This window comes from Astatotilapia calliptera, chromosome 7 (genome assembly GCF_964374335.1).
Source record: "Astatotilapia calliptera chromosome 7, fAstCal68.1, whole genome shotgun sequence".
In the NCBI taxonomy this organism is placed as follows: domain Eukaryota; kingdom Metazoa; phylum Chordata; class Actinopteri; order Cichliformes; family Cichlidae; genus Astatotilapia; species Astatotilapia calliptera.
Window position 1 is genome coordinate 60,454,629 of NC_137428.1, and position 16,286 is coordinate 60,470,914.

Here is a 16,286-nt window from a genome sequence, read left to right on the forward strand (position 1 = left end):
ACATTTCACTCAGTTCTTCTTTCAAAGACACTTGTGATGCCTGTCCTCAATGAACATGCTTTTAGATTTATGTTCTAAGAATTCACTTGAGTTTCCACAAAGGGATGCATGTGATTGTGGCATTGCCCTCATTACTTTGACCTCCTTTGTTGGTCCAATAACAGACAACTGAGGTGAAGTGTAAAGGTCATGTTTGTATACACATGTTAAGAGGGCATCACTGTATAATATTGTACTGTACATTTTGTCCCATCTTCATCTTTTTTTTAAAGTAAGGGAATTGCTTGCTTTTATCCTCCTCTTTGCTTGTGCAGCTTTGTTTATGAGTCTTGACATGACAGTCCTCATTCCCTGCAGGACCCCAGCCCCTGCTGACTTTGTCTTGTTGGAGGATGAGTTGTCTAAACAGAAACCAGTTGCTCAGTGAATTCAGATAGCGAGTGTGAGGCGGCAATCATTTGGCCATTACCCTTTCTGAGCTCATATGTTTGGCCTGTCATTGTTCCTTTCCAGCCCCTTTAGTCACGGCCGGGTTGATGCTTTCCTGTGTCCTCATCAGACACTGGGTTAATCACACCCCTGGGGAAGTTCCTATCTCCCATCTTTGACTGTCTAAATGATGTGGCATAGCCTTCGCTGTCATTCTGGCTGTACTTATCCAAGTGTAAACGCTTTATTATTATCTTTGGTGTTGCTAGTCACAGCCAGTGTGTGTGTCTTGGCACGTAGAACCATTATTTATGCCTTTGTGTTTTGTCCTAACGATATGTTTGGCGTATTTGTTTATGAGATGAAGTTAGATTTGCATCCCAGCGACCAATCATTATGCATTTGGCAGAATTCCCATTCAATAGTAATGGTCAGTGAGAAGTTTATAAAACAGAAGTTTTGAGACGGCTGCAACATCTAGGCAAAGAGAGCATATAATGTGTGTCTGTGCCTCAAGCTTACTGTCCCCAAATATGTCCAAAGGTATGTGGATCAGTGTCTATTTTAGAAGCATCCATGGGAATTGAATTAGGCCATGAGGTTACTGGATTTCCCCCATTGGGTAAAAACAGCTCACGTGAACAATAAAAGGAGGAAAATAAAGGAATGTGAATAAGATAACACCATCACAGTTTCTCGCCGCAATAAGTGGTGGTAAAAATCCTTGGTCAAACAGTGCATGTACGAGATTCTCAGGTGTTCTGTGTTTGTATACAAGCAAGTAACTATGATCATGCGTTATAGATGTATGCTGTCAAAAAAGAATCTGCTTTTCAGTATATACTTTAGTTCAAATGTTTCTAGCTGAGCTGTTTACTTTTGCCACCAGTTGTAAATTACACACAAATCCATGTATTGATCTGCTCTGATATATTTTGCTTTTACATTTATTCTTCTCTTCTCCGAGGTTCTCACGTAACTAAAATAAAGGTGATACTCATAATGATGCAGCCTCAGATTTAGGAGAATCGAAGGCAGCAAACAGCCTCACTGTCAGATGAGTGCAGAAGCAGCGTGTGGGCATAGCGGGGGTTGTGTAGAGGAGGTGGGGTCTGTCCCGTGTGTCAGCAGCCCGATGGATAGAACAGGGGCATAGCAGAGTGAGTATGAAAGGACACGCCGTGCAATGCAGACAGAGACTGCAGACATGCAGCAGCACAGAGCGGCATATATGTTTAAAGAGGCTGCAGCAAAGAGGGCTATAGATGAGGTAAGGAAGCTAAAAAAGGAATGGCTGCCACACAGAGTTGCGTGGTCTAATGTCTCTTTTTTTAATGCTCTTGTTTAAGTGGGTTTTTGCATTTTAATGTTTGTACTGTGTGCACGTCACAAGACTTTATAGTCTAGCAGAGGGTTTCAGCACACCGCGTTCATATTCATCACACTGCCGTTATTTTCACCAACAATTTTTGATTTTCGCTGTGACCCACATGCAGCAGTTTAACTTTATCTATGTTAGAGATGTCCAAGACATATTTGAAGGCAGTTGGCATTACTTGTTTTTCCTACGTGTGATTGTTTTCTCCAGGTGTGTTAAGAATGACATCTTTGGAAACCTGATATTAGGGATTACTCAAACATGTGACTGCACAACAACTCCAAGTGACTCTGAGGTCAAGTTTGCCGACCCTCAACATGGTCTCTCTGTGGAATATTTATTTTCTCTTGCCTCTCTCTTTGCCTCACTCGCTTCGTGCCATAGCGTTAACTGGAGAAAATGTGAAAGAAACACAACAGCCAGACAGTGACAAGGCAGGGCAGTTTCTGAAACAGCTCTCGAGTAGACCTCATGTACCCGGTTCAGCACCAAGTGACCCCATGATTGCACCCGAGGATGATGACTTCCTGGGTTCCCCTTTAAGTTGGTCCTTATCATCATCTGAGGACACAGACAGACAAGGTGTGATTGGTGAATATGGCGATTTACTGGAGAGCGCTGAGACATCTCTTTTCTTTCCTAATGAGAAGGGACCCATACCCAGACCCACAAAGGGTGCTACAGTAGATACTGCCTCCACAGAGAGAATGCAAACAATGAAGTCCTCATCAGCAAGTGTACCACCCAAGCTTACCCATGAACAAACATTAAAGAATCAGCCAGCTGAGACCAACACCGCATCAGTTTTGTATCCTAGAGAGTCTGGAGAGAATCAGCCAACATTCCCAGGCTTTCAAAATCAGATGACTGATACTCACTTACCCTTTCTTCTCCCTGGCTCACTCCCATCACACACATCAGACCAGAACTCAACTTCATCACTGCCCACTGGACCGGGGCCAGACACTCTTGGATGGACCACAGGCATTTCTGTTACCACAAAGGGAAACAGAGATGGATTCATTGATATTACAGATCTTATTTTACAGAGAGAAACTGCCAGCATGGAGGCAAAAGAAGGTAAGAGTCCTTTAATTATTTACAGCATTCCTACTTTAAATCTAAAGCTGAAACTATGCCCTACAGTGCATTTCAGTTTCCTTGCATAACCTCCAAAAACTCAGAATCCACATGTCACTGCAGTGCTTATGATATGTATTCTGCTGGCAAACACAGTTCTTTTACATTCACAGAATGGGTTGCATCACTTTCTTCAAATGTCTCTCTTTGACTCAGTTCTCTGCCCTTGTCTTTCTCATTCAAGCCTTTTAGCACAGATTCTCCAGTTCAAACTTACACTCTCCTGTTAAAGTAAAACATTTTATTCACATTGCAGTCAGCCCGCACTCAAAGGTTACTGGATAATGCAGCATGCACACTATTTACTGTACACACACACAAATACTAGCATTTACTTGTCAAAGTAAATGTTGTGTCCACAAGCATATGAGGACTTGAAAGAAATTAATAAGGAATTTGCTTCCTCCTGTGTATGCATTTAACACCACACATTTTCAGTGTAACAACAAGTTTATTGAATAACTGCATCAAGATGGAGTACATATTAAATGTACTCTCATTTTTATTAGATTTCATAGACAGCAGAGCGAAAGCCCCGCACTTATAAGTGCTCTCTGTTCGCTGCATCTATACTGATTGCTTCACTACTAATGGAGGACCAGAAATAGGACACATTCCATTTATAACCAGTAGGTTCCCTGATTCCCTGATTGCCCTATACAGCTTATTTCATATACAGAATAAGAAACTCACATTTTTTGTTTGTTACAATGTTATCATCAGTCATAAACCTCTTTCGCATTCTTACAGATAACAACATCGCTTCACTAATGCAAATTTACTTATAGCCACACAAAATGAGAGCAGGCATGAGGTCAATACTGGCTAATCAGCACACATACAGTATCTCTCTTCCTCACTTTCACACAAACACATATGCACACAACCTACTGCTCATGCTCCCACTCTGTCTGTGACCCAGTTAGATTCCCAGTTACAAGCCCGTTCTGTTTTATTATGGATTAGCTTCACACACAGCAGATTACACCCTGCTCTCTTTTTAGAAAATGAAGATTGTGCGTAAAAATAAATTTGGCCTGTATCCAGAGGTTAGATTAGCACCAGTATGTTCATTTCTCGAGAAAAAAATGTCATTATTAAAGATAATATGACACATTACCACCACACAAAAAAATAATAAAAATACACAGGTGTATTAGGTGTGAAGCAAAGCCATGCTTTGAGCTTAATGCTAACACTAGCATTCTAACATGCTCATGATGACATGGATAAAGTGCTGATGACATTGACAGTATAAAACATGGATGTAGCTTACAGAGCATTAAACCTGCATTCTAATTAATGGCCACCAGAGGGCGGCCCTATAGAAGTCTATGGGAAAAACGACTCCTGACTTGACCTACCCTGCTGAGTTCACAGGCTCAGTCACTCATTTAGAGACATATTACATTTTTAAAAACTAAGACATGTTTAATACTATGTTTTAAAAAACCATAGCGATGTCCATCTTTTACACTGTCTATGTATTACTATACCATCATATTTATGCAAGTTAGCATGTTTGCTCGTTTGCCAACGAAAAACTTTAAATTAAGTCTGTACTTAAATTTTCTACTTTTTGGTTTTCTTTTGACATAACCAATATGGTGTTCATGTGTTTTTTATATTCTTTACAGATGACTCCAAGAATGATTCAAAAGCCAGAAGCCCAAGCCGGCTAGATGGTAACATGGACACAATTGCCACAACCTGCAAAACATTAAATCATTCCTGGACACCTACCTACCCAGAGGATTTTACTCACAACAAGCCTCTGCACCCCTTTCTGGCTCTCACCCCTTCATTTTTGGTCCCTTTGTATTCAGACTGGAACTCTGCCCTGGCTACGTGGGGATTTGCATGGGAAGCACATATCTATGGCCTGGGCTCTGTCTTCACTGTATTTGGCCTAATCTCTGTAGTCTGCCTGTTAGGGCTGCCCCTGAGGTGTCCCCCAGGAAGCCCCTACTTCACAATGCTGCACTTGTTCATTTTGGCATTTGCAGGGATCCAAGCTTTCTGTTTGCTTTACGATGCTTACAGTTACCAAGATCGCCTTTCCCCTGTTGTCTCTCTGCTGCTCTCCGAACTGCCATTGCCATGTTTGATCTCAGCATTTTCCCTGGCCTTCCTCCTTCTTTCCTTTCGTTCATGCAAGCATCTTTCACTTTCACCTGTTATTTCTGCCTCCTTCTCAGCCTTGCCAAAGCCTTGCTTGTTGCTATGTTTGGCCCTGTTACATTTTATTATCTCTTTGGGATGTTTTGGGATTTTTCAGCTCTTTCACAGCCTCCCGACTGTCATCCTGCTCTTTCCTCAGGGTGTGTTCGTATGTCTCGCCACCTTTCTCTCATGCTCATACCTCATCTTCTACTGCTTGACACAAGTCAACAGTAGAAACATTTACAGGTTAAATGACAATGGAGAGAGTGGAGGATCTCCTGAGGTGATGCGACCTGCAATTTGCCCCTTTGCTAGTGTGAAGGACTGGGGTAGGGCAGCAGGAGCTGGAGTAGGAACTTCTTTGTGTTTGTTAGGGTGTGGAGGTCTTCAGCTTTATGGGATCCTGCATGCCCTTGGTTTGGGTGGGGTTGATGGCCATGGGTTTCAGCCTTGGCCATGGTGGGGCTACCAAGTAGGCTGCAGACTCTGTGAGATTGGGGTCTGCCTAGGTTTGTCTGTCATTGGCACACATCCTCTATTCTGTAGCAACTCTAACAAGACCATAGCACATCCTAGACCAGGATCTTGGTCCCGTCTATCCGGTGGCTCTCCTTCACGAATGCTCACCATAACCTCTCAGGATGGTGCAAATTCCCCCGTCCTTTCCCAGGGTAAGCAAGAAAAGCTGGTGGCCTGTGATGTTGTAGCCAAGGAGCAGTCAGAGGTTCTTCCTCTTTACTCAATTGTGGAGTCTCCTGGAAATATACCAGACTGTGATCACAAACCCAGCCGAAGCAAAACTGTACTACCTCTCCCCACACCCCCAAACCCACCGCATAAACCTACAGCCTCACCTGAGACTCGCCTGTCATCACTGGATCATTTAAGTCTCGAGACTGACTCAACTGTGGATCTGCAGCCTCCATCTCCCATAGACTTGTCGCGCAGCATCGACCAAGCTCTGTTCAGCGAATCCCTGTTTTCTCATAGTATCTTTGGTTTCCCAAGACTCATACCTGTTTCCTCAAGCCTTTCCTTGAGCTCCCCAAGCCAAGGTACATCAAAGCAAGGGCCCAGCTCTGTGGGAAATACCCTTTACCGAACTTCTTCTTGTGGAGATGTAGATCAAGAGAACACCTTGTCCAACTCCAGGTATTCCCAACCTCAAGGCTGTATGACAGCTCGTAGAAATCAACCATTATCACCAGACCAATGTGATTGGAAAGGGAGTGTTACTGGTTCAACCCAGGGCCTTTGCAGCCATTCCATAGAAACAGGAAAGCTGCGATCACATTCATGGGCCAACAGAGGGCAAAATTTTACTCAGAGCAGCCTCCCACGTGCAATCCCCCACCTGCCATACCACAGACGTTACCGAACCCTGAGCTTAGCTTCCCAGGACAGTCGGGGGTCTGGCCGATTGGCAGGAACTAAACACCTGAGTGAAAGCAAACAGCTGGAATGGGATATGGCTGTACAAGCAGAGTTTGTCAGTGTGTGCAAACAAATTGATGCACTGAGTGTTTGCAGTGACACCATTGAATTGTAGAAAGCTAAAAAACAAAATAAAACTGGGTGTAACTGGAATACAAATTGTGTAGATTTAAGTCTATTCAGGTTAAATGGGGGAATTAAACCGTAGTCTATATGTCAAAAACGTTATATAGACCTAAAATATGAGCCAATATTTTTTGTAAATACTGTACTGTTGATATTGTATATTCAAACAAAAAAAAGTTTATAAGACTGTCTTCATTATGCTGTTTTCAGCAACCTATTTCTTCCTTGCAGTATTGCTTTATTTGAGCAACATTATAATTTTAGAATGTGTCCATTGAAATCATATGTAAAATCAAACATTTGTTTCTAAAAAAGGTAATATTTGTGGCAAAGAAGTTAGCCAAAAAGGAGTACAAATTTTTTTTTTTTTGCTTTATTTTGTTTTAGTGAAAATCCAGGATTGTGTCGAGGAAATCTAGCAGCCATAGGACGAGCAAAAGTCACAAAAGTTAAAGTTTGCGTTGCTGATGCGTTCTGTGGTTTGTGAGACATACTTGAAAGGGCTTAACTTTCTCCGCTCCCCTTTCCCGATAGTGTGCTAAAAGAATTACAGTCTAAATATATAAACCTTCTGAGGTTTCTTTGAATTTTGAGTGTAAAAGCATTAATAGGGACAAGCTGGTGTTTTTTTGTTTTTCGTTTGTTTGTTTCCTTGAGTTGTTTCTGGGTGTTTTCTTTTAACAGTGGAATATCTTTGAAGAATGAAAACAACATCATTACATTGCATGAATTTAAAGTGGTAGCAAAACAGTTTTTAAATAGTATCAAACTGTTGTTTGAAAATTTTTCTTTATTCAAATACATATACATCCAGTATATGACACAAGTTACATTAAATGAAAGTTTGATTCCTAGGTTGACCAAAAAAAGATGTTATTTATGGCATTGTTTATAATTAAGATGTGTCAACTAGTAAGAAGTTTAATTAACTGGTGACAAATTGTTGGCAAAATTAAAAATTAATTGTTGATTTTTTTAAAAACTGAGTGATACATGTAATACGTCTCTAACCAAATATACTGAGTACCTCACAGAAAAAAGGAAAAATTAAATTCATTTAAAAGTGATATTTGTAAAGATCGTTAGAAATAAATAAATCAAAACTGGAATATTGGTTTTGTTCTACTGCAACACTAGATAATCCATCTACCTTTTTTTGTGCTTTATTATTATTTTTTTTAATACTGAGTCTGGGAAATAAAGACAAATAACCAACCATTCTATATCCTGCTGTGTTATTAATGATAACCTTTTGCAAAATAGCGTTTTTGGAGAATACAGCATGTACTATAAAGCTAAGTGGAGCTTTGGTTGCATAGTGACAATAAAAATGAGAATGATGAAAGAAAACAGTGAATACTCTCCTTTAAATCAAGCAATAACATTAAAATAAGAGTAAAGTTCCAGGTGAGAGTGTAAATTGCTTTTTGAAGGCACTCCCTATTTGGAGTGCTCGTTTATAAATTAAGGCTGATGCTTTTCTTGTCCCTTCTATGACAGAGCAGCACAGAGCTCACCGACACGCATCAAAGAAATGACTTGAGTGACAAAGCTGTGCACTAAAAACATTATGAGAATTTTACTCTTCTGTGTTTATTAGCACACTTCACTTGTTATTGTTATATATATGAGAGAAAGAGAACTAAAAGTATGTGATTAAAGCTCTGTGCGCTGTTATTTACTTGATTTCCCACAAAAAAAGGGGGGGAGGGGTAGTAAAAGTAGTAAATGAGCAAGGAAATATATGGCTGTACTCCTCTCTATCAAGCTCGGCAGATATATCATGACAAGTTTGTTGAAAGGGAACAACAGAATAGGTAATAACAGGATTCCCTCTACACCTTGACCTGAGAGGGAGAACAACAGATTAAGAGTTTGTGACCATCCTCTAAAACTCTGTTCTTTGGCTCGATCCTTTTAGGCTCTTTGAACTTTAAGAGAGTTGTTTTGGGGTCAGAGCTGGGACACCAATGAACAGAAGGTCACAGAATAGTTTTGTTTAAACTTTAGAGTGTAGAAGTCACAGGAGCTTCATGCGTTGCATTCTGATCACATGCGCCCGGTGCATCTGCTCATAGCTGCTGGGGTCGGGACGTTGGGTCCCGATCGGGTGTTTCCTCTTCCACCTGTTTCAGTAAAACCGCTTCTCATGACTACATGTGGAATAGAAAAAAAAGAGGGAAAGCATAAACTTTACAGTTAGAAAAATAAATGAAGATGGTTTTTTTTTAAGAAAGGAGAAGATGGAGGTAATGATTACTTACATGGCACAAAAGAATATCTAATATGATAGCATGAGTAATAAAGAGAAAAAGATAAGAGAGTTTTATACTGTTGAAGGTAAATTAATGGACACTTAACAATGAAGTATATCTAACAACAGCATGTTCACATACTGTCACTGGTATTAAAATGTTTAGACAACAGAAACAGGAAAAGAAAAAGACATACATGGAGAAAGAAGGGGTTGCAGCGGAGGGGTAAAGGTCACCTTAAACAAACAGTCAAACGTCAGACTTACGAGTGAAGCCCGTGGACACCACCTTCCATCTGAGCCGACATGGTCCTCTTCTCAAACTTCAGTTCTCCAGAATACATCATTGACCTGGAGACAGATCACAGGAGGATACTTGGCGAAAGCCTTCACGTAACAAATCTCACACTAAACAGACGCACAGTTTGACACTTACCGTAAAATGGACAAACTTTTGGCTCCTATGTCCTGACAGCCATGTTGGATGCCAGCAATGAGGTAAGGAACAAACTTATGAATGGAGCCTTTGTCTTGTACTGACCCCGAAACACCTTGAGCTACCTTTACCTTATCTCCCTCACTGGGCACACAAACATAATTCACATGATTAACAAGGTAAGTTTTCCAGATTAAGTGTTTTCCAGTAAAAATCTCACCTAAAGTAGCGTTTCTGGCTGTTATTTTTCTCCATGGCATCTAAGGAGCCCATTCCTCTGTACTTTTTCAGGCGCACACCGTCGGAAAAGAAATATTCTCCTGGAGCTTCAGTAGTTGCCGCCAGCAATGATCCCATCATTACTGAGGAAGGAAAAAGACTGAATTGTTCAGTGACTAATCCAAGTATACACACAAATTTAATGCCTCCAGAAAATGAGAGAAAATTTCTTTCTTTTACCCGTAGATGCTCCCAGGGCAAGAGCTTTTACCACATGTCCAACAGTTTGAATGCCTCCATCAGCGATTACCGGCACTCCAAAACGTCTGGCATACTCCGCGACCTTGTACACTGATGTGCCCTGGGGTCGTCCACAGGCCATTACTGAGAAACAAGACCACGATGTGATGGTTGGGAGCAAAGTATCCTCAATACAGTGAAATTCATACATTTTTATGTCCCATGATTAAGTATGATCGTACCTTCCTGTGTGATACAGATAGAGCCGCACCCCATTCCCACCCTCAGGGCATCCACACCGGCATCTATGAGGTTTTTGGCCTGAGCAGCTGTCACCACTAGAGAGAGACAGAGGCACAGAAAAGTGACAAAGAAAGGCCCAAATGTAGAAGATGAATTCAAGAAGACAGTCCCGAGTAAAGAAATGGTGCTCACCATTTCCTCCAACCACTTGTAGTTCGGGATATTTATGCTTGATGTAGTTTATCGTGTTAATCTGATAGACTGAGTTTCCTTGAGAAGAGTCCTGTAATAATAATAATAATAATAAAACAAAATTATGGGAAAATGACTTAAGATCGGTCAAACACTCATACCAACTCTGTAGTTCCATTCATCCGGTGATTATTATGAGACCAATGACTTAGCTGACTATATGTGATCCAATAAAAAATTAGAATCAAATAACAGATCAAACAAAAGTTTAATTACAATACAATCAAAACTTACCAGGACAACAACATCGACTCCAGCCTGCACGAGGAGGTCCAGTCTGTATTTGTCGTCCTCCCTGGTACCGATGGCGGCTCCACACAGCAGCTGTTTACGAGAGTCCTTGGAAGCCAGAGGATAATCCCTGTTCTTCTTCAAGTCAGTCCTAGCGATAATGGCGACGAGCTCATCGTTGTCATTAACTATGGGGAGCTTACCTGGGAGAATGAGAAAGGAAAGACCAAATATGCTACAGTCACAATTATGATTGCTACCATACGGCAGAGTTACTCTTTAAAGCTTTACCTTTTTTGCTACGTTGCAGTATATCGTTAGCTTCTTTTAGTGTGACTCCAGCTGGTGCAACAACTAGATCTTCTCTTTTTGTCATTGCCTGCATCAGAAAATAAACTGTGACCACACACACACTCGTTTGATATTATAATTCTTACTTTGAGTACTCCGGGAGAGTAGAAAAGTGTTATATAAGAATCAGTCCATTTACCGTTTACCAGATTATGTTCTCAAAAATATACAAATTCTTGCAGAATCGTCCACAACATTAATACACTCACTTCTTCAAGCGGTTGGTCATGGTCCTTCTCAGAAAGAAAATCGATATCCCTGGAGGTAACTATGCCGACCAGCTTGCTGCCCATCTTGCCAGTCTCTGTAATCGGGATCCCAGAGAAACCATGGCGTAACTTGGCCTCGAACACATCGCCTACTGTGTGACGGGGACTCATTACCACTGGATCTGTAATAAAGCCCTGCTCAAATTTCTAGCAAAAACAGAAACACGAATGTCGAGTGGGATTTAATTTCCATATCAGATGGCTGTTAGGGGCTTCATAGATCAAAAATGATTTCATCAATCTAATTAGAGCACATGTGTGCAGTGACTTTTTCTGTCTCACCTTCACTTTGCGCACCTCATTGGCCTGGAACTCAGCAGTGGAGTTATGATGAATTATTCCAATCCCTCCCATCAGCTGAATCCAACCAATTAGAGACAGGAGTAAGTAAGTGAAGAAAAGCATCATTTGAGCAGTACCTACTCAGCTACTAAGTGTGATGTATATAACACTCTGCAATGTTTGTACTCACTGCCATGGCGATGGCCATGGATGACTCCGTGACTGTATCCATAGGAGATGAAATGAGAGGCGTCTTCAGGGTAATCTTTCGTGTCAGGGCTGAAGTTAGATCCTTAAAAGTTCAATGCATTTGGAAACAAATTTATCACCTTATACTGCAACACTGAGGTCTACAACAAGCGTTTTAGCAAATTAAATAAGTATTTCTTAACTGGCTCATTTGCCCTGCAGTGAGCCAGTTTGGACGCATCAGAAGTGGAGTTGCTGTACTAACCGGGTGAGTGTTTAAAGGACCCAGGTGGCTTCCTCGAACACCTGCTCTCCAGCAATAACCCATGTGATCTAGTCATGAAATTAATTTAATGTTCCAGCAGAGTTCAAAAAGATGAACACAGTGCAAGTCAAATAAACAACCCCGTGCTCATGCACCTTTAACTAAGCAACACAACAAAGAGTTAGGGACTGATTACAGCAGCACCTTAATAACAGCAATATAAAATATAATGAGTTAAGGGACACTGTGTTTGAAGCACACTTAGCTCACTTTGCTCGTGGCAGTTTTCAAAGGAAACTATTCCTGTGTTGCCATTCACCAAAGCAGCAACCTCACAGGGATTATAGCAACTAGTGTTGTGACATAACCCATGTTGAAGAACCCTAATCCCAACTACATCACATCACATGAGCAGTACACTGAGAAAGTTTGAGCAGTAGGCTATGTTTAATATATTAGACAGTATGATGACACTTACCACCTCATCAGAAGTGAAATCTATGAAACCGGGGAGGATCAAGAAGTCACTGAAAGGGGAGAGGTGACAGAGAGATAAGATCATGACGACTATGAAGTACTGCACAAACTAAATTAGAAATCACTTTTCAGTGGGGTCACATCAGTCATTGCACTGGTCAGCGCGTCGATTTGATCTCAGCTCTCACTGATCACTACATCATCACATGAGTTGTTAGCACTCATGGGTTGGATGCCACCTATCTTCAAACTCGGCGCTCATTTTGATCTCAGCTACTCACCTGTAAAGTTTTGTGTGTGCATCTTCCACTGTTGCGATGCTACCGTGCTGACAAACTCAACACCACCTTTTTAGTGCTTCCTGCTATTGCAGGTGTCGCCAGGACCACTTTTTGCCATGAGGAAACACACAAAGACTTAACTGAAAAAACAAAACCAGCCTCACTGTGGCGACTGGTAAGCAGCATTTAATGTTAATAGTGACATTGACTGACCAGCAAAACACTTGTAAAGCTACCTCTTATAGTTGTGTATGTGAACTATATGTTTTGCAGTCACTCCTACACGGCAACATTTTATTTTATTTTATTAGCTGACAGTAAGCAGAAATAATCTGTCAGCAGCACACTGAAACGTTCTGCATTTATCCTCTGCACACTGATAAACCCTACACATAGCCCCATTAAGGAAACTACCCTGACAGCCATTAAAGCACTGATATGTGCAGGACACACACACACACACACACACACACACACACACACACACACACACACACACACACACATTCTGACAGACACTGCTTTTAATGTCTGTAGCACCACTCAAGACTCATCCTTGAAAGTAGTATTATGCGTAATAATCCCCCAAATAAAACCTGAGCAGATGTGTCATTGCTGATATTAATAAAGATTTAATGGAAGATATGACATAACAGTGTATATGTGTGTTTCTTTAGGTGCATGTGGATCTGTGTCAGCATGTAAGCAATGCCATGAATGTGTTTGTGTGTGTGAGGGTTGTTTTGGGGGTTTTGTTTTTTTCATTTTAAATTTAGCATTTCTTACTTGTACGTAAGTCCGTCACCGATAGCAAAAAGTTGTTGTGCTGTGAGTCCATCCTCAGGAACGTAACCCGTACCCCCGCTGATCAAGAAGTCAGCCATGCTGAAATTTAAAAACACACACACACTCATCGTGGAGCTGAGAATATGAGTTAGCCACCACCACATCTAAATACTGAGCGAAATACTGGTGTATCCCAATGAAAAGACAACAGCATTATAGACATATATATAGCTTTAAATTTACAATAATTTGTTCTTGTTGCAGATTTTATACACTTAAGTGAATATTTTATTATTCTGTCCATCACTTTAGCTGATTGAAAAAGGTGCACCTAAATTAGGAGAAAGTGTATTTTTACTAAAAATAAAGGTATGGTTGGTTAGTCAGCAGTTAAATTCTGAATCCATTTCAAAAAGCATGTGGCTCATCTGTCTCTGTTTCTTACAAACATACTGTAACTAGATCCTATTACAAATGTTGGAGAGAAGACAGGAAACGCAAACAAAAGAGAATCCGTCCTTGTCAATGGAAACTCCTTCTATACACCTATGACGGCAGTACAGTAGGTAAGAGGATTTGGTAGGCTGCCCAGGTAGCTGATAAATGAGCTTGTAATGAGCACAGCCAATGCAACTAGAAAGTGAAAACAGCTCAGTTGCTACTGGAAGTGTAATGTTTACAAGTTATACGGCTTCATATATCACATCTGCACATAGAAGCTTGTGATGTTGCAGCGTGCGAAGATTGCTAAGAGAGTGTGACACTGACCTCTCTGGTTCATACCCAGCTTGAATACGTGTAGCGCTGTATCGCTGGGCTGCTGTCTCATATCCATGTCCATGTAGCACAGGGTGGGCATATCCCCCATACGGGTGAGGTTGCTCCCCATCTCTGTTTGAGGGCTGTGGCCGTGCTGGTTCCATGTCTCCAACAATCCTTCGGTAGTCAATGAGGTAGCTGTCCCTTTCTCCATCTCCAAAGCGGTCATAAGCATGACCTTCCATCTCTATTAAATCCAGGGCTCTGACCTCCACGGTGCCCGACCACCTATCACGCACTCTTTAAGCACTTGTGACTTGTTTCATACACACAAATACAATCACACCTTCACGCTGCAAGTAAACAGTGGCCTCAGCAAACCCCGGGAGACACACTCTAACGCAGTCAATGCTTTGAGTGCATGTTCACACAAACACCATTCAGACACACCTGATATGGGAGTAAGCTATCGTGCCGCTCGAGACTTGCAGATGACAAACCTGTAGGAAATAGAAGAAACAGCAACAAAAGATCCTAAACAAATTGTCCAAGGCTGAGTTTGTATTCCAGTTAGTTATCACTTATCCATGGAGGCCATTAAGGCCCTCAGACAGTGGATAGTCTTTTTTTGCCCACCTGTTGATGAAGGTCGCTATCGTGGCACAGCAAATTTAGATCTCCTGTATTCTCCCCAGCAAAAGGAACAAGCAGCCCCCGGGGAGGAGAGTCAAGCCTTGCGTAGGCAGCAGAGATTCATCCCCCTGGAGGTCCAAACTTGCTTGGTTATCCCTACGGCTGGGAGCTTCTCTCTACTCTATTCTCCTGATGCCTGCTGAGCTTAACTCTGTTTCTGACAGCAGACGTCACTCTCCCACAAAGAGGATTGGGAGCATTAATGCAGAATGGGGTGGGGTGAGATGGGTGTTGGGTGGAGTGTAGGTAGTAGTACCGAGGAAGAGAAGGATGGGTCAAGATGACACTTGAAAACACTTTCCTCACAGGAGATTACCATGTTGTGACGGTCTGTGTTCGTGTGTGTGTGTGTGTAGACAGAGCTGTGAATGAGACAAGGTCGAACCCCAGGATACGTACAAACTTCCTGTCTTTGAGAAATGAGACAGAGAATAACTTTTAAAGACGTAATGCTGTCTAATTAGTTTGTCACACTTAAATTTAGGAGTGGCTTGTATACCGTGGCACTATTATTTATCATGGCAGTATAACAACAGAGTTCTATAAATACTTTCTTATATTATGACGTTTTAATTAATAAAATTTAGCAGATCAACATCTTTGAAATGTCTGTTCTGGCTGCTGTGGGAGCTTTTTAATCTTAAATCGTTAAACTGTTTGGACTGTTCATTGAGAAACAGTAGGAACTTTGCTACCTACAGTGCTTTCAGTAACATCATCTACAGGTGACTGACTGACTGACTGCTTGTGACAGTTACAGAGGGATTGAACTAGAAAAGCCTCTTAGAATCTCTCTCTCTCTCTCTCTCTCTATCTATCTATCTATCTACTGCAAGTCTCTCATTATCTCGCAGTTGCTCCCATTCTCCCACCAGATAAAGGAAAAAACAAACCCTCCAATGTATAATGAATGCAACAGAAATGTTGAAAAGCTAAGAAGCAAAACTTATTTTGCACAGAGATTTTTATTAAGCCTCATATTCATGACTTGTTCTTAAATTAGTATGGTTTAACAAAATGTCAATAAATGATATATGGACCAAAACATATGCATATAAGATATTTCTATATTAACTATCCAAAGCCTGAACCATGAAATAACTCCCAGAGAATACTGGTTTTTAAAAAAAACGGGACTGTTTATTGACAAATTATAAAACAATAAGAAGAAATTGGCACATTTGATTTTAAATTGTATCATATTTGCTAATTCTGTCATTTTTTTAGCAGTTAGTTTAGAAATTTTGGGTGCAGTCTATTTAGGTCTTTAGGGGGAAAAAAACACACTAATGAGGTTTCAAAAACTCAAAAAAATTCATGTATCAAATATAATACCAGTACATATTTTTCACAAAAGATTCAAGTTTGGTTTTAAAAGGGCAGGAAAGG

At 41.0% G+C, this 16,286-nt stretch overlaps 2 protein-coding genes across 4 annotated transcripts; one reads left to right on the forward strand and one right to left on the reverse strand.

Annotated features, from left to right (window-relative positions):
• Positions 1 to 1,548: 1,548 nt before the first annotated feature.
• Positions 1,549 to 8,357, forward strand: prrt4a (proline rich transmembrane protein 4a). The gene is made up of 3 exons (XM_026176118.2): positions 1,549 to 1,699; positions 2,018 to 2,887; positions 4,585 to 8,357. Exons 2-3 carry the CDS (start codon positions 2,125 to 2,127, stop codon positions 6,657 to 6,659), a joined length of 2,838 nt encoding a protein of 945 aa, XP_026031903.1. The 5' UTR covers positions 1,549 to 1,699; positions 2,018 to 2,124; the 3' UTR covers positions 6,660 to 8,357.
• impdh1a (IMP (inosine 5'-monophosphate) dehydrogenase 1a) lies at positions 7,441 to 15,038 on the reverse strand. Of its 3 annotated transcripts, XM_026176119.2 has the most exons (17): positions 14,841 to 15,038; positions 14,214 to 14,704; positions 13,446 to 13,544; positions 12,380 to 12,428; positions 11,638 to 11,739; positions 11,448 to 11,522; positions 11,106 to 11,312; positions 10,837 to 10,924; positions 10,549 to 10,748; positions 10,255 to 10,345; positions 10,062 to 10,157; positions 9,820 to 9,963; positions 9,581 to 9,722; positions 9,361 to 9,504; positions 9,192 to 9,275; positions 8,935 to 8,951; positions 7,441 to 8,823 (listed from the first exon to the last, which is right to left on the reverse strand). In XM_026176119.2, the coding sequence occupies exons 2-17, from the start codon at positions 14,447 to 14,449 to the stop codon at positions 8,720 to 8,722; spliced, it is 1,878 nt and encodes a 625-aa protein (XP_026031904.2). In that variant the 5' UTR covers positions 14,450 to 14,704; positions 14,841 to 15,038; the 3' UTR covers positions 7,441 to 8,719. The 3 variants fall into 3 exon arrangements, with proteins under 3 accessions (XP_026031904.2, XP_080160881.1, XP_080160880.1); XM_080304755.1 differs by lacking the exons at positions 13,446 to 13,544; positions 14,214 to 14,704; positions 14,841 to 15,038 and adding an exon at positions 11,902 to 11,969 and having other exon boundaries at positions 12,380 to 12,403; XM_080304754.1 differs by lacking the exons at positions 12,380 to 12,428; positions 13,446 to 13,544; positions 14,214 to 14,704; positions 14,841 to 15,038 and adding an exon at positions 11,902 to 12,359.
• Between the last annotated feature and the right edge of the window lie 1,248 nt (positions 15,039 to 16,286).